General features: G+C 47.6%; 1 protein-coding gene across 1 annotated transcript in view; it reads left to right on the forward strand.

Annotated features, from left to right (window-relative positions):
- DOCK2 (dedicator of cytokinesis 2) overlaps nucleotides 1–18,591 on the forward strand; it is a 345,160-nt gene that overhangs the window by 266,626 nt on the left and 59,943 nt on the right. Inside the window, exons 29-30 of the mRNA XM_081135683.1 lie at nucleotides 2,297–2,391; nucleotides 10,239–10,317. Coding sequence (XP_080991809.1) covers nucleotides 2,297–2,391; nucleotides 10,239–10,317 — 174 coding nt within the window. The remainder of the gene's footprint in view (nucleotides 1–2,296; nucleotides 2,392–10,238; nucleotides 10,318–18,591) is intronic.

Consider the following 18,591-nt stretch of genomic DNA (forward strand, 5'->3'; position numbering starts at 1 on the left):
TTATTTCTCACTCCCATTTAGGCTTATGCCCATCTTCTGACATGCCCTCAGTCCACGTCAGAGGTGAGAGCTGGATGTCTAGTCTAGATGAGGCGTAACAGATATTTGTTGATGAATCATGGACACTGGGGGGCATAAGGGCATGAATGTTTGAGTCACAGTCCTGGGTTTGAATCCAGGCTTTGTCACTGGTCAGCTGTGAGACCATGGGCAGGGTTGCCTCCCTTCAGTTCTAGTTTCCTCATCTGTAAAGTGCAGATGATATCCTGCACGTCCCAGGCTGTGAAGGGGTGAAGTGAGAGCACAGGAGCTCTGAGGGGTTAAGTGCTCAGTGAAAGACAGCGAATGTGACGTTACCATAAACTCATGGAGGACGTTGGCCTCTGAGCCCTTTCTCCCGCCTCCCCACACTCATTTGCTATGGGATGACTTCAGTGTAGTGCCCAGCCTGGGCTGTCCCAGGGGTACAGTAGTCCCTTTGCCCTCAGTGTGGTCACCTTTTTATTACCTCCTTACTACCCTCTATTCAGGGGTTCTGCCCCCAGGGACTCATTTTCAACTCTTCTTGAAGAGACCAAAGGCACCAGAATTGTGCAAACCTCAGAGAATGGCCCATAAAAAGGGACTCGTTAGGAAGCCAATGGCTACCCTTTCATTCAGGCAGGGAAGAGACTCTCCTTATTGGAGTGGGATGGGCAGGGAATGGAACCTCTTTCTCGATAAAAAAAAATAAAAGTAAAGCTTAAAAGCTCATTCCCCCACTCAAGTCCTCTATGTCTTGGGACATGAAAATAAAAAGACTAGATTCATAAGGCAGGAAGGAAGGAGGGGAAGGGAATTTTTAGTTATTGAACATAATCCTCACAGCAGCACAACACGGGTGTCACTGCTCGCCTTCCAGGTCTGCAGCCTGCTTGTGCAAGGTCGCGTCGCTAATATGGGGCAGAGACAGGATATGAACCTCTGCTCCAGCCCTCACTCCATTCCATGTTTCATCATCTCACTCAGAAGCCAGGTTTCCCCTGGATGAGCCAGAGGCCTCCTCCATTCCCACAGGAAGGGGACGTGCCTGTAAGGACATCCACACCTCTCCAGATGACATCAAGGAGGAATAGTAACACTGGCCACCATCATCACTGGGTACTTAGCACTTATAATGGGCTGGGCTCTGTGCAAAGCATCCTCCAGACAGTGTTAAAGCCATTCTAATAGTAGCCCGTTGAGGTAGATGCTGTCCCCATGCTGCTGATGCAGAACCTGGGGCCTAATGCATGGAGGTAATTTTCCCTAGAAGCCAAGATTACTGGAAAGGAACCAATCTTATTTCCAGAATTTTGCAATTTAGTATAAAGCAGAGATTTTCGAATTATATTCCTCCCAGCCTCACTACCTCTCCATAAACACACACACACACACACACACACACACACTTTCAACCAAGCTCCTCTTCTTTTATCTATGTTATATATTAGGTTCCAGGTAAGATTTTCTTTGAACAAAGAATTCTGCTGTTGAAATAATTTGAAAACGGCTGGCTTAAGGGAAGCTCTGAATGGGTTTCCCAGGGATTTTCAATTTTACCTGAAGTGCACAGGTAAAGGCTATAGGACTTCATTTCCCCCAGACCAGGAGGGCCCCACTGGCCATGGGTCTGCTCTCTGCTACTTGCATTTGTCTTGATTTTGTGTTCACCGAAGATGGAGAGCAGGTTTGGTCCCCTGCAAAACCTGACGGGATATGTGGGGGTCCACTCGGAACCTCTGCCAAGGAGAGGAAGAGGGTCCCTGTGTGCTTCCTCTAGCCGGCCCAGGCACGTGTCTATGACACATGAATTAGCTGTGTTTACAGTACTGCTAATTCAGTGTTCATTTTACTAATAGTTTGTTTGCTCAATGACCTGCGATGCTTTCCTATAGTGTAGATTATTTCCTCCTCAAATACATATTCAGGAAGATGATTATAAAATCTCCACATCAATGGATGCACTTACTTCTTTACTCCCGGAGACAGAATTCATCGTGCTCTGTTTTGAGAGCGTTATCGCATCTCATGTTCCTATTCCGCTTATATTGGTGAAATGGTATCTCAGACACAAGCTTCAAGCTTCCATTTGAAAATCCACTGCCATGGGCTTCATTGGCTGTAATTCATGAAAGGCTGCGCCCCCCTCCTTTCTGCCCCTCCAAAGAATTTCAAAGGAAAAATATAAACAGCCAACAGGATCTGGGCACTTTGAGCCTGTCCCTATAAAACAAGAGGACAGGTGTGATTTTGTTTTTGTTTTTTACTATTTCAGGACTTCCTGATGGAGACATTCATCATGTTCAAGGACCTCATTGGAAAGAATGTGTATCCCTCAGACTGGATGGCCATGAGCATGGTTCAGAACAGGTGAGCTCCCGTCCAGCTTGGAGCAGCCACAGCACCCAGTGGTCACCTTAAAGGGAGCTGGAAGAGATACGATGGGGCTAGTTCCTCGCTGCTGAAGTGTAACTGCTCCTCCCTTCCGATTTTTAACCCCCAGGAAACTCCTCATCAGTCTGGATCTGTCATTTTTCTTAATGTTTTACTCCTCATGCCTTTTTATATACTGAACTGGCTACTCCCCACCTTCTCCATTCTTCAAATACCAGTTATTTAATTTTATTTTTTATTTTTTTATTGATTTGAGAGAAGGAGAGAGAAACATCGATTTTTGTTTCACTGATCGATGCATCATTGGTTGATTCCTGTATGTTCCCTGACCGGGCATTGAACCTGCAGCCTTCGTGTATTGAGATGATGCTCTAACCCACTGAGCTACCTGGCCAGGGCCCAAATACCAGTTAAAATATACTTTGTGAAGCCTTCTCTAAACTCTTGGGACAGGAAAGCTTAAGGTCAGCCTTAAAATTATATTATTTTAATTTTTTCAAAACAACAAAATACATTTTGTGGCATATGGTAAAATAAGTTTAGGAAGCATTGGATTAAGCAGCTTTGAACGGATTTTTATGCTGCAGACTTCTCAGAGCCTTTAATATGCTAATGTGATTCTCTAGTTGAGGATTTAGGATATAACATTTCACAGTTTAATTTGCCCGTGGCACCATTTGGTGTCCGTATGTGTGTCTGTATAATACCTATTAGCATCTCAGAACACCATTGTGGCTCAAATGTAACTTGGATCCCACATGGCCCAGCACAACATTTGGTAAAAGTAATTATAAGCAATTTCAATCTTTAATGCTTTCTCTCAAGTAACATTATTTCAACCAAATGAAATCCAAATCATAACACTCTGCAGTATTTTGTAATATTGCCTTTCTCCAGTCCTCTGACTCTCAGTATTTCTCAGATGTCATGATTTACTCAAGTCTCTCCAGAACCTTATTTTCAACTCGTATTCACTGATTCCTATAGAACTGGGTCTTCTCGGCTCCTCTCCTTCCTGTCTCTCTTGCTTTCCTTTGGCTTCTTATAATTGTTTTAGGTCCTCCCAGGGAAAGCCCTTTTCTCTACACTAGCTAGGAGTTTTGTCTCTCTCTGCTGATTACTCTTGTTCTGGATCTCAAAAGTCCAGAATTGGCTGCAAAGACAGAAATATCCAGACAGGGTGGAAGAGGGGAAACTGAAGAGGCAAAAGCAGAGTTCTCTTTAGCAGGAGGCAGAGAGAGAAAGCTATGAACATTTTAATATATTAATAGTTCTATTGTTGGATATAGTGTGAGAATTTCTCTCTCATGTATGCTTGAGAGCTGAGTCCCAGCTGGCCTCTGTCCCTTACTTTTCTGTCCTCTGAAAAGCTGCTCTTCCTCCATCTGGATGCCTCGGTGCCTCACCATGTGACTTGAGAAACACACCTGCCCACAGTGCCCTTGGGGCCAGCTTTAGGGGCTGGTGGAGGGGAGGAGAGGTTAATCCAGGACAAAAGAAGTATCTCTCTGTGTATTCCAGTTTATGGTAGAAGGAGGAAAACCAGCCCGGCAACAAAATGTCAGAATTCTCAGTCTGGGCTGACCTTGACCTGATTCTCCTGCTCCCATCACACAGGTGGGAGGCTGGCTTTGCAATGATTAAAGTGTTGGTGGAAATTGGGTCCAGGCCACATCATGGATCAGAGGCAGATCCCTCCCTAGCCCTGTGTCAGGGCCAGCTTCCTGGGAATGCAGACTGTGCAGTTGCATAGGACTCTACTCTAAGGGGCCCCATGCCTGGTTTAATGCCCTGCTGTCACCACCTTGAAATTCTTAATAACTTTCCAACACGGAGACTCACTTTCATTGTGCAGTGAGCTCAGCAAAGTGTGTAGCTTGTCTCCCTTACACCAGTGCTCAGTCATCTTGTGTTGGGGTGGTAGCCAGCTCCTAAACTGCGTGCGGATCCCTTCACTGGCTGCCAGCTGGTCAGTAATGTCTGGGGGTTCTGCCAAATTATATGAAGCACCTGGGTGAGTCAGCCATGACTCACCGTATACTTCAGATACTTTCAACTATTCACTGTTATCTACAGTTTCACATATCTATGACTTTGCATAAACTATGACTCTCTCCTCCCTTCTAGACCAAACGCAGCATGAAAGCATCCTTCAAATTCTTGGCCATATCATGTCTCCTTTGTGGAGCCTTTTAGGACTCCCTTAGGATAAGAGAACATGGCCCCTCCCCTGTGTTTCCATACACACCCCTATTGCAGAACATACTCCACGGTACTGGAATTCTCTCTTTAAACGGCTGCTTCTGCCTCTAGAGAATGGGCTTCTTGAGGGAAAGCACTATGTCCATTCTATCTCTCTTTTCACAGAGCCCTGTCATTCATAAATATGTATAATGAATCTGTGTACCTAATCGGTACTTACTGATTAGGATTTTTAAAGAAATTCGATCCAATTTGCCTAAGAGAAAGAGAATTTATTGTCTGAGAGGATCTCTCAGACAACTGACAGATCCTAGAGTTATGGCTTTAGGCATGGCTGTATCTAGGTGCTCAAATAATGTTGTAGAAAATCTGTGTCTCCACCTCTGCTCTTTTCTCTGTTGGCTTCATTCTCAAGCAGATGCCATCTTTCCTTCCTTCCTTCCTTCCTTCCTTCCTTCCTTCCTTCCTTCCTTCCTTCCTTCCTTCCTTCCTTCCTTCCTTCCTTCCTTCCTCCCTCCCTCCCTCCCTCCCTCCCTCCCTCCCTCCCTCCCTCCCTCCCTCCCTCCCTTCCTTCCTTCCACGTATATTTGTTACAATGTATATATTTTTATAACTTCTCTGTTACCGCTTCTGATCTGTACACCCGTGCTCGCGTCAGTCACATCTAATGGGTCTGCTCGCTGGGGAGGGAATGGCACGCTCCAGGTTTGAGCGTCGGGGCGGCTGTGAGCCGCTTGTGTATGCAGACACAGTCACATGTCTACTGCGAGAAACACCGCCTGTCAGAGCGTTTTTCTTTTTGGTAAGAAGCAGCATTCAGAAAGATCTGATTTACACGACATGTTTAATTTTTAAATGATTGAGTTCTTTATAATATTGTCAATTAACAAAATTATGCCCATGAACCTCTTTTCTCTTCTGTCTGCACCTCAGTTGGGAAATCCAACAATTTGAGGAGGCTTGAGGATTTACACACATCCCTAAAGCTGCTCTAAGTGGAGCCAGCCAACACATATGCATCAAGCATCCTGGCCGTCCAGGGCTCTAGGGAGTGGAGAGACCTATTTACGCTCTGGTCCCAGAAGGCAGGGGGCTCACCCTCTACTTGGTGAGACAGCAACATGCCCAGGGAACTATGACCAAGTGCCCCAGTCACTGTAGTGAGTTCAGAGCATGGAGAATGGCCAGAGAAGTTGGGATTTCAGAATGCCAGGATTCAAGGCCTGCCTCCACCATGTAATAGTTATGTGACCTTGGGCAAAGTTACTTAGTCGCTATGACTCAGCTTTTCTCCCTGTTAAATGGGGCTAATAATAGTGCCCATCACAGAGGATTTCTGTGAGGACCGAAATGAAATGACCTAATACATATAAACTAGTTAGACACAGCGTGACACATAGCAAGCATTTCATAAGTATTAGCTGTTATTTTTATTTTCATATTCCTATGGTCTGGGAATGCCCAAGGTATTTCACAGAAGAGGCAAATTTGGGCTGGCTCTTGTCTACCTTTATCGGTGACATATTTCAAGGTCTGACATTATCTCAAGCATACAATAGGCCCCGGAGTAGGGCCCCAGGAGTTAGCTGTAGAGGTTGAGTAAGGCAAGACCCAGCAGTCCTGTGCTGTCCAGCGGTTTGCTGACAAATCACAGATGCCCACTTCCCTTCCTCTACCCATGTTCATCTGTGTGCCTGCCCCTTCTGTAGACCCCACCCCCTCAATCCATGGTTGCCCAAAAGGTCTCGTGGGTTTTTTACAGCACAGTTTACCTAGTCCTGATATCCAGCTGGCCACAGGACCTCAGCTCCAGGGCCTGCTGCGCCCTCACTGGAATCCCAAGCTACAGAAGTGTCTGGGGCTCCGGGGGTGAGCGTGCCTGCTGGGCGCCGAGTGGGACCTGCTGATCCACTCCAACCGCTTGGTGCTTGGGCTTTCGTGCGTGCGGGAAGCAGCTTCAAGGCTCTGGGGGAATGCATTTCTCTCTGCCTCCAGGGGAGGAATTAGAGCTCCTCTCCCAGCTCTTCTGTCTCCACCTTCCAAGTTTTGACCCGTTTGACCCAGAGAATCCCGTGCACATGCCACCAGCCACAGCAGCAAACCCTCGTTCCACTTGACTGATTGGGTTGTTGGGAAAGTTACCTAAACTCCCATCTCTAATATGGAAACAATATCTAACTCAGGAAGTCACTGTGAGAATTAAAAAAGAAACCAAAAAAGAAGGAATCCATGCGAAGCACTGAGCTTTGGCAACTGTGGCTGTGATTGTCATCGACCTTACAGGGCTGCTCCGCATCACAGCCGAGAGACAGGAAGTGTCGGGCTGAGAACTGACCCTGAACTTTGTTTTCAACAAGTCAAGTTCACCGTTGAAAGTCACAGAAAGAGTTCAGTGTGTTTTCATTCTATCCCACTTCCCCATTTAGAGCTTAGGCTTTAAGTACAACTATTTTTTAAAATGAAGAAAATAGAGAAGACAAAAGACCTATGTTTCCAAACGCAAACATGGAAAACCAAAGTTAGGGGATATTCTGACTTCTATAGACTGCCTGAAGAAGAATCCAGAGAGAGAGAAAAGTAGACTTACATCCCCTAGACCCTATCTGCCACCAGTCCCCACCGTCAGCACAAGGGCTGGTCGATTTCTGGGTGTTTCACTGGTTTTTGGGAGCTGGGAACAGGTTTAGGACAATCAGACTAATGACTGTTACAGAAACTCCTGATAACTTTGCTGCTGCTGAGAACGTGTCAAACTCCTCGTGTTGGTATCGTATTAGAGTCTGAAATGTTTCTACATGATGTGACAGCCACTCAATGCATTTCTGTCTGGGGGATCAGATTCTAATCTTTAAGGAGGAAATATAGATGTTTCTCCGAAGGCATATTAGGAAATGACAGAAGAGTAGAACCAAAGAAATGTCACGTTTTGGCAGCCTGACAGGTGGCGGATTTTGTGGGACTTTTGTTTCATGCCTTTATGTGGTCCTGCCTGCCTCAGAACTGGTGGCCAGCCACTCCTTGTCCTCTGTCTGTTCATTTGATGTCAGTCCCTGCCTGCAGAAGAATGCAGCAACCCAGAGGGTTCTGATGGGGCCACAGCTGTCCCCAGGCACTGTGTGTGTATCAGGCACTGTGCTCAGCACTCACCGTGCATCCGCCATTGAGCCCCGCAGTATCCTTGCCACCTTGTGTGACATCACTGCTATTTCACAAGCAAGGAAACTGAGCCATCAGAGGTGACATCCACATGTCCCAAACCCACGCAGAGTGGAAGTGGTGAAGCCAGAAATTATATATATTAAATTGTGTGTGCGTGTGTGTGTGTGCAGTTCTTGCTATCCCAATGCGTTGCGTTCTTTGTTCAACAAACATTTAAGTGTTTAATGAACACCTAGCCCAGGGGTCCTCACAAGCAGTGTCTGATGTAGCGGTTGCTATAGCTGCCCTGCCCACACTCTTGGCCCACCCGAAAAATACCCGAAGCTTTGTTGGACATTTCTCGTACACCCTGAGAGCTTCCAGCTGCTTCCATTCTCTGGGCTTTCTGTGGCTGCAGGAGAGAGTGAAGCGCCCCCTGCAGGGCAGGCCAGAAGTGCTGGGCACTTAATGTCCCCAAGCAGAGCTTTCAGCCAGGGAGGGGCTGGCGTTAATGGAAAGGAGCCCGGCTCCCTCACGCCCGGAGAGGGGACACATGTGATGTGCAGGTCTGCTCTGTACAGTCTCCCAGAGGTTCCTAGCAGCATTGAGTTCCAACTATTACCCAAAGCAATTACCTTCAAATAAATACTTCTTTTACTGTCTTCACGTGGAGTCTCAGGTAGGCCAAATAGGCATGTTCCCTGGATCAGCCACTCAATGGAGAAATTATTGATTGTCCAGTGTCAATCAACAGTTATAGAAAACAGTACAGGCAAGATCTGGCCGCTGCCCGCTAAGGTTTTACAAGCACATCCACACACAGCGGAGACTTGGCCAGAGCCGGGCATGTAGCAATTGGGAGGCGACTGCAGACGCCCAGGAGAAATGATGGTGGCTTGGTCAGGGCAGAGGCAGTGGGGTTATGAGAAGTAGTCACGTTCTGGGTATGTTTTGAAAATAATGTTAAGAGATTTTGCTGACAGGCCAAGTGAAAGATGTGACAGAAAGAGAAAAGTCAAGGATGCTACTAAAGCTCCCCCCCCCCCCACGAGCAGTGGGAAGAATGGATATGTCCTTAACTTGGGTGGGAGGATTACAGGAAGGGTACAGGCAATCGGAGTTGAGCCTGAGATGCCTCTTAGTCACCCAAGCGAGGATGCAGAGCAGAGGGCTGGAATGCAAGCTGGAGCTTCGGGAGAGGCCAGGGGTGATGCAGGGATGCAGACTGGAGAGTAGATGAGCTCATGGAGGGAGCCTCTGATTTCAGAGAAAGTACAGTGGAGGCGGCACATCACTGAGTCACACAAATACATCATCCCAGACTACGATGAATACTGGGAAAGGAAGTTGCAGTGAGTGTCCTTTGGGGGACACAGGATGCAGCAGGCCCTGCTCTAAGGAGATTAGAAGGGGAGGGTACCTACACAGAGGAGGAGTGTGGCCTTGAACTCCGAAACAATCAGAAGCACCAGGGGAATGGTGAGAAATAAGTCTAGAAAAGAAGGGTGGGGTCCGGACATGGGTTTGGACCTACCCTGCGGGCAGCAGGAGCCATGGCGTGGGTGAGTGACAGGACTGGAGCTGTCCGGTAGGGCAAGGTGCTCCTGAGGATGAAGGGGAAGGAGACAGGGGGCCGCAGGGCCAGTTAGTGGGGCTCGGCGGGAGGAAGGAGAGGAAGGGACAGGCAGGAAGACATGTGAGAAGAAACATGATTTGACCATAGGTGCCCGAATGTTCACTGTGCATAATACTTGATCAGGATCAGCACCCTGAGGAGAAGACGGGAGAAGGGCGTGTGTATTAGAGTGGCCAGGCGTGCCGGGAAAAGTGACCAGGGACACTGCTTGTAGCAGAGAAGGCTGTGGAACAGCACAAAGGTCCGACAATGAAAGACTGATTAAATAAGCCACGGCACATCCATACCATGGAATGCTTTTCAGTGATTAGAAGGGAGGATGTATATCGGAGTCCACCGGCATGAAAGCAACACACAACGTATTGTTGAGTAAAAAAGACAAGCTGGGAAAGAGCATTTATCATTTAACCCCATTCAGCAAAATGCTATCTGTGAAATATCAGCTGTGCATATACATCTGGGGAGACCTTTGAAATTACATTAATCAAAATGTCAATGATGGTTTACTCAAGATGATAGGATTCAGTGGTGTGCTTCTGTTTGTTTTGGGAGGGGGCAGTTTCTCTTCCCATCTTTCTGGATGGCATAAATTTTCTGCCCTAAGCATGACATAGTTGAAACAAAAGGCAATACAGATTCGCTAGAGGAAATCAAACAGATGGTCTTTGAGTTCTCACAAGGCAAACGTGGCCCCAGGTCTCCAGTGTGAGCAGGTGTTAAGGTAGATCAGCCAACCTCTCCCTTGGGTCTTTGGGACCCTTTCTGAGGGCTCTTTGGTCTGGAGCATGGCAGGGTGGTGCCTGGGATAGAGTACTCAGTGACCTTGTGGCCTTCTCTCCTCTTCCAGGGTCTTCCTGAGAGCTATCAACAAGTTTGCAGAGATCATGAACCAGAAGTTTCTAGAACACACGAACTTTGAGTTCCAGGTGAGTGTGAGGCACCCGAGGTAGAATCTTGGGCTGGTTGCAGTATCAGACACACCCCAATGTACACACAGGTATTCCAGGGTCTCTGGAGGCTTCCACAGAGGGGTGTGGGCAGGGAGGGAAGTACTCAGGGTTTGGAATTGGGCCCTTGATTAAATGGTCATAAACTGAGCAACATACGCAAACATGACTGCGTAATGGATCTTGCTCTGATGAGGAGACTTGTACTCATTGTCAGAGTGGCACCACCTTTTAAAAATGGGTCACATTTTCTTACTTTTCTGTTCACTCATAGACACTGAAAAATAAAGCTCTCAGCGCATCTCTGTGGCTTCCTGCTTCCCCCAGAAGTCACTCTTAGTGCTCAGACAGGACCTGGCCACTGAGACACAGGGCCTTAGAGCATGTCCCTGGGGCAAACACAGTGACATCTGCTCAAAACCTAGGCAAGAAGAATCAACTCTTCAAAGCCTGTGGAAAAGTCCAGGTTGCTGCCTCTGGCTGGAGATGTGAGAGAAAGAGCCCCAGGGGGATCCCCTCTGGGGAAGTCCCTATGGCCAGCATGTCTTGCCAGTGACCTGGGGAGATGGCATTCTCTGCCTGCTGATCTGGGGTATTCAGTCCCTACCTGATGTTGGCCTCTAAGCAGCTGCACCCCTCAGGCAAGGCCTGGACTGCACCCCACCTCAGCGGACTCCTCTGTAAAATGCCTACAGCAACCCCCCTTGCTCCTTCAGAGGGTTTATCCAGAATTGAGGTGCCCGGGGGCTTGCCAAGGGCACTCACTGTGAGGTCCATCAGTTTCTTCTCAGCTACCTTCTCAAAGAGCTCCTCTGCCTGACTCCTCTCTGAGGTCCCCACCAACCCGACGGTCATTACGTATTCCCACCTGCCTGCTGCAGTCTCTTCAAAGCACAAGTGTCACCTTTCTAACTGTCCGCAGGCAGGCTTTCTCTCTTTCCCCCAGTAGACAATAAGCTGTGTGAGCACCGAGACCGCCTCACAGACAGATTTATCCTGTTTTCCAGAAAGAAAATCTGCATCTGAGAGATGCTCAGAGAAGTGGGGGCTTCATACATGGATTATTTGAGCTTTTGAGCTGTGTAACTTTAGGCAAATTACTTGAGCTCTCTGTGCCTAAGTTGCCTCAACATCAAATCATGACATTAATAGTAGCTACCTCATTGGATTATCGAGAGAATTAAGTGATTTAAGTTAACTAAGCTCTTAGAACAGTGCCAGGAAATGGTAACCATTTAATAAACATTAGCTCATTATAATCGTAATAATTACCATCATTTTGACGGTGATGATGAGGATGGTCCTAAATGCCTCAGGCCTAGGAACTCATGTGTCTGCTCTTGGCAAACAGGACCGTAGGGAGGCATCTTTCTGGTCACCACCACATTGCCCAGGGCTGTCAAATCCACAGGATTTCATAACACAGGAAAGTAGCCAACATTACGAAATGAAATGTCTCTTTTTCTAATGAGACGTTCGTAGATATTTATTGAAAAGTACTCAAGAACAGGCTCATTTTTCAGCCTTATCTCTGTCCCCCTCAGCCCGTGTTCTCCTCCCCCTGCGCAAGGATGGATTTGTTCTCGGTACCCTGCCTGGAACACGCCTGGTGTCCCTCTTCGGGTTTCATTAATTATGCATTTAATGTGGGCAGGAGCAGCATCCATCACGGGGCCCTGCCAGCCCGAGCAGCCGCTGTCCGGAGGAGGGGCAGGTGCAAGGAGATGATTCCTAATGTCTGTTCCCAAACTGTGGCTTCGTGATTCAAAGGGCAAAAAGCAAGAAGCTCTGTGGTGCCGTTCTGTAGGTGGCAAGAACTGGAAATGACAAAAACAATGTTTATTGCAGGGGCTAAAATAATTTGCATGTCCAGGCTCTGTTCAGGATTCCGGGCCCTGGCAGTCACATCCATCAGTGTGGTCAGGGCAGACCAAGAGAGGATTTCTAATTTGGTTTGGCACAGATCTTTGTTTAGGAGTAATTTCCATGGGGCCAGGCTAGTGCAACATGCTCTGAGGGATTCAGAAGCAAAGTGGAGCACAGGGACCGTGGATTCTTGATAGTAGACTATAAATCCATCTTCTAGCAGCCAAGCCTTCCAAGTAGGTGACTCACCTTTATTAGGCCTCTACTCAGGACATTTGGATGCTCATTATAACCCTGTTAAGTTGGGATATTCCCATTTTATTGGTGAATAAACTGAGCTTCAGAAAAGTGGTTGGCTTTTCTGTTAAGGTCATCTGACTACTGAGTGGGGTGTCTGGGATTCAGGCCTGTCTGTGAAGCCCAAGCTCTTTCACTTTTCTGTGCTGTCTCTAAGGAGCAGGGTACCTTTGAGTCTACAAGACAGCTCTATTTAGCCCCAGAAACGTGTCTGCCCTTGTTAACTCTGGCTGGCCCTGGGACAGATAGCTATGTGACCATTAGCTGAAGGATTAGACCCTCCATGGAGGAGGCTCTGATTGGCCCAGCAATCAGTAGTTACACCTTGGATGTGCTCTTTGGTTCCAGGAAAATTGTTTCTGCCTTAGGCAGCTGTCTGAATGCCAGGAAGATCCTTCTCTCTATTTGGGAAACTCTAATTGGCTCTGTGTTAGGTAATTCTGGCCTTGGCCTTGGAGCATTTCTCGATTCACTTCTGAGCACCAGATCACCTTGGGATCATTTTTGAACCTGCACTGGAGAAGCCATGAAATGACACTTCCAGGATACTCCCAGCCATTACAGAAGGAAGAAGGGCAGGCTTTGTCTTTATAATGGAAATATAACCAGTAATGGTTAAAAAAAAAACAAGAGGGAGCACATACATAGAGGGAGCACTCACCAAAGCCTTGAAAAGACCACAGCATCGCCTGCTGGGAGGCCCATGGGATGGCTCCACCAGGCAGAAAGATGGTCACAGGCTTGGGATGGCTTCTTGGGCCCTATCTGCTTCAGCTTGAGGGCCCCAGAAAACCTCTGGCCTGATGTCCCTAACCTGAGTCCATGTCTGGCAACTTCCACTCCCAGAATCCACAGTGTCCCCAGAATGGTCACAGCAGCTGTGACTTTATAGCTTGGAGGAGGGCACATAGATCTCATTTCAGCAACACCATGTGCCGGCCATTTCTTTTATCCCAATCGAAATTTGGGGTAATTCAAAGCCATTAGAAAGAATCTTAAAGAGTCAACAATACTTGATCTCTCTGCTGTAAAGGCTCTAAAACATCAGATGAACCAGTAAAACCTTAACCAACAACAGAGGCTGAAGGAAGCAGAGAGGAGAAGATAGTGTGATTTTAGCAGAACCAAGTGGTTTGAAGAATCCCTGTGCTGGATGAGATGGACTTGGATTCAGATGGCAGCTCCACCGTTCTGTAGCTGTGTGGCCCTGATCTCTAAAATGAGAGGAACAAGAATACGAATCTCAGAGTTCCTCCAAAGGCTTCACCAACCGCGGCTGCAGAGTGCGGGGCTCATGAATGAGCTCATTCAGCATGCGCCTCCTGAGCCCGCGCTAGGTCAGACACAACACGAGACGCTGGGCGTGGAAGAGTGAACAGAAAGGAGGCCCTTGCTGCACGACGCCTACATCCAGCAGAAGCGACAGGAAACAGCTCCACGTAAAATATGTCGTCAGTCCTGTGAACAGGGTGCGATGCGGGTGGCTAGTGGGTGGACCTCCTTCGGTCTGGAGAGCAAGGCTCCCAGGAAGTGATGTCTGTCCTGAGATCAGGAGGCTGAGAGGGATTTACCAGGCAGAGATGTCCTCATTTAGTGCTTATAACCACCCCCTTTAGGTACTATTAGCCTCATGTTGCAGGTGAGGAAACTGAGACCCTGAGACACAGGGTAACTTGCCCGTGCTAATGGAGCTGGGAGTCAGGTTGGAATCTGGAGGGCACCCTGAGAGTATCTATGAAAACAAACAATAAGAGCAGCAAAAGGCAACGGCAAAATCTGCATAGAGCCTATGTCTTCACAGTTGCAACTCCAGCGCTGGATACACTCTGGTCTCTCCTCCACAGAGAGGTATGAAGGAGGACCCCAGCCACAGCTCTGATGCTAAAGGGAAAGCTGGAGCCAAGCTCAGTGCCTGCAAATGAGGGCCCCGTTAAAATGGAAGTGCTTCCTTGTGACAGAACGCCACGCGGCAGTAACAGGACGGAGCAGATCTGTGTATCTAATGTGGAAACATCTGCAAGACAGATTTATGAGAAAATAGCAAAGTACAGCAGGCTATTTAAAAAGATATCTATACACATATTTGTTTATATATAAATAATTTGGGGGAACGATAGCCAGGAAACTGTTAAGATTTTCTTCCTGGAAATTAGACAAGGGTCCAAGCAAGGTAGGATAGAAATAATTATTGTTTAATCTTTTCTACCAATTAATTTTTTTAGCATGTGTATATTACTTTTATAATTTTTGAGAGTTAATTAAAAATAACTAAATTCGGGTTACGCCCAATAGCAGTATGATTTGGGCTTGGATTTACTGTTTACATCTGTGAAATAAGGGCATTGGATCAGATTACCCTTACATTTATTCTGGCTCTATCCTTCTGTTGTCCTATGATTCCAAAATATTAAATTCCCAATTAAAAACCACCTCTCTCCTTCCCTGGGAGAAGGGAGCCGTGTGTTTTGCGAAAGCCCCTCTGGCTTCTCTGAGCAGCTGAGCTGGGTACTTAGTAGAAATGCCACCAGGTAGCTTGGGGCAAGGAGGAAAGAAAAATCTGAGGCCTTTTGAAACAACTGGAGAATTTCTCTGACAATACGGTGATCAGTAAATACATATTTTCTGGAACCAAGCTGTATCCAAACTATTGTGCTGATATGTCACTGGGGTAAAAACAACTGGAAGACAGGGCCCTTGGTACTTGTGGAGCTTACAGTTGGAAAAGACAGAGACATACAAATAAATACTCTCCGGCCAGTGCCACCACCACCATTCCATTTGCTGAGTGTTTGCCACACGCCAAGCCTGTGCTGATACCTTCATGCTCATATTATCTCATCAGCACTTTTAACAATCCTTCATGGTAGTTACCATTGTTTTTCCCATTTTATATGTGCGGAAATTGAGGCTCAGGAAGGTCAAGTACAACAAAGACAACCCCGCCAGTGAGAGCTAGACCTGGTACCCACGCCCTTGTCTGGGAGATGCTGATGCTTGTGCTCTTAACCGCTGGATGATACTGTCGCGGGAGGTGAGGGGATCCCGAGGCCAGGTGCAGACCAGTGGACTCCAGTCTGTGGTTGCACCTACTAAGTGCTGCTCAGCTCAGAAGGGATGGGGCACACAGGTACACTCTGCCATCCAGGAAGACTTCCTGAAGGAAGTGGGCCTTGAACTGGACGTCAGTGAAAGAATGGGGCTTAGATGCTGCCATACTGTGGATATGAGAGGCACAGTGAGCAAAGCCAAGGAGGCCAAGATGCTCGTGTTGTGTCAGTGGAGTCCGAGCAGACCAGCCCTCCAGAACAGGCAGTTTGTTGAGGGCAGAAACACTGGAAAATGTAGAAGCCCTGAAAAGCCAGGTCAGTGCACTCCATCCTGTTTTCAGGAGCAAAATTGAGGAAGGTGCAGGGCTGAGGGCGCCCTACAAGTGCCCAGCAGCATCTAGCTGTGGCTGCTGCTCGCCACTCAGGCATTGCACAGAGCCACTGACCGCCACCACCTTCCTCGGCTCCAGAGTCGGTCCCACAGAGCCCTAGGCAGGGGCTGGGGTGAGGTGCCCAAAGGAAGTCCTGGACCTATGGGCTCATGGTTCACAGAGATCTTCAAGGAGGAATGCCAGAAGATAACCAGACCCGCTCCTAAGTACATACCCACGAGAACTGAAAACGTATCTACACAAAAGCGTACATGTAGATGTTCATAGCAGCACTATTCACAACAGCCAAGAGGTGGAAACAACCCAGTGCCCGTCAGTGGGTGAGCAGATAAACAAAACCGCGGTACATCCGTGTGACAGAAGAGTATTCAGCAGTAAGGAGAAATGAAGTACCGATGCATGTGACCCCGTGGTGAGCCTTGAGAACATCAGGCCGAGCGGAAGGCCGTGTGTTTATGATAATGCGTCTGTGAAATACTGCACTAGGCAGAGACCCGAAGTAGATCCCTGGTTGCCAGGGCCTGAGGGGAGGGGGGAGCAATGGGGAGTGACTGCTGCTGGGCAAAGGTATCTTTTTGGGGCAATGAAAATGTTCTAAAATTGGACGGTGGTGGTAGTTGTACTACCTGGTGAATATATTAAACCCACTAAATTATACACTTTAAAAAGTGAATGCTATCGTGTGAATTATAACTCAGTTTTTAAAAAGGCAGTCAGGAATGGGGACCAGAACACATTTCTGAAGGACTAAGTCAGATGGAAGAGAGGAGAGCAAAAGGCTCATCCAAATCTGACTTGTCTGTATTGCCAGATATGTTGGGGGGACATTTCTGGACTTATTCTCAAAAGCCATAGCCATTCGACTTACTTGGTCATCTATCTGTTTCTTATTGTATCCTGATTATTCTGATAAAATTCCCTAAAATCAGAAATTCCTCACCTTAAAAATGACCCTTCCATGTCCTGTGACCAGGTTTTCCCTTTCCTGGCTTTCTGTTTCATATCCTGGTCTTAAATGGGAGGAAGTGTGAGCTCTGGGCTTAGCAGACCAAATCAGCACATTTTCAAAACCTGCAAGTCACGGGGCACTGGGAGGAAAGACAGTCTGAGTGGCCCCGAGAGACCCGACCTGCACTGCGGGGCTTGGATAAGCCAGGTTACTGTGGAAACACAGGGCCTGGGATCTGCTTCTACGGGTTATGGGAAGCATTTGCAGGACTTTGAGGAAGGGAGTGTTAAGATCCAACTTCTTTCAAAAGGTCCTCTGGTCTCTTTGTGGAGAGTTGATTTTATGGGAGCAACAAGCTAGGAAGTCACCTCACTGCACCCCAGGAGTGGCTTGGTCTTTTGGACTCTGGAAGATAAGCTTTCAAGTAGAGAAAGCATGTTCCCTCAACCGAATATTAGCAGCATGAGGCAAGGGACTGCTGTCCGTGTAACCACTGCCCCAGCCTCATGTGGTGACAACACCTGGCACACAGGTGTCCAGTAAATATGCATTAATGCGTCCCCCGCCAAACACTGACCCTGACGTGTGGAGAGAGCCCTGGATCTCAGCCAGAAGGCCTGGGTTCAAATCCCAGCTCTGCCTGTCTCCTCATCTGTAAAATGGGACTAATAATAGCTACCCAGTATTGAGAGCTGGAAGGAGGGAGGCATGGGAAAGTTGGGTAAAAATGGACTGTTAATTTTGCTTCTTGCTGAAGCTGGAGCCACATGCCCATTTGAAAGCAACACCCTGGGCAGCAATATTGCTGTTGTTGAGGGTAGAGCTGCCTTTTACTTAGTCTTGGCATCTGAAACCTATGCTGAACGTCTTTGAATTAAGGATGAAGGTTTTAATGGCAGGCGATTTCTCTAGCCAGTTATCCCTTCTCTTGCTGTGCAGTGTTGACAGGGGGCTGAAAGTGGGCGGGCTTTGCCCAGCAAAGCCGTCCTCCACCTGCTCCGTGCAGGCAGGGCCTTGGCATCTTGTGTCAATTGCCCTTGAGTATCCCGGAGCCAGGCTGTGCTGTGGGCTTTGGTACCAAAGGAATCACTAAAATAATTAAAAGAACAGTAAGCCTAGCAGTGCTTTTGGCTCTTTCTGGGATTCATGCCCTTTAAACACATCATCTGGTTGTCATCTTTACTGCAGAGGGTACCCCTTTTGCAGACGGGCTCACTGAGGCTCAGCAGCGCCTTGGTTCGGATCTCCATCTCTCAGGTTCTGTAGCCTGTGTGGATACTGCTGTGACTATGGCTGACCCTTTGGGGCACTTGTCATGTGCTGAACCCTTGGCCGTGTCTCTTTCACCACGAGCTGGTGGAGTGGCTACTAGTATCAGTCCTTGCATTTAGCACCAACAGATAGGGTGAATGTTAAAATTATGACAAGCCTACATCTAAGCTGGGTCCTCAGTGGTTCTTGAACTCAAATGAGCATCGTGATCACCCAGATGCTTGTAAACACACAGCTTTCAGGGTCTGATTCAGCAGGTCTGGGGCAGGGCCAGAGAATTTGCATTTCTAGCAAGTTTCCAGGTGATGCTGCTGGTCTGGGCCATGTTTTGAAAACATTGAACTAAGGGTAAGGAGAAGACAAAATATTCTAAGACAGAATGGGTTGCTGGCTGGTCCTGTGAACTGTCTGGTTAATTTCGGGAGGACTT

Source organism: Miniopterus schreibersii (genome assembly GCF_964146895.1).
Source record: "Miniopterus schreibersii genome assembly, chromosome: 4".
Lineage (NCBI taxonomy): Eukaryota > Metazoa > Chordata > Mammalia > Chiroptera > Miniopteridae > Miniopterus > Miniopterus schreibersii.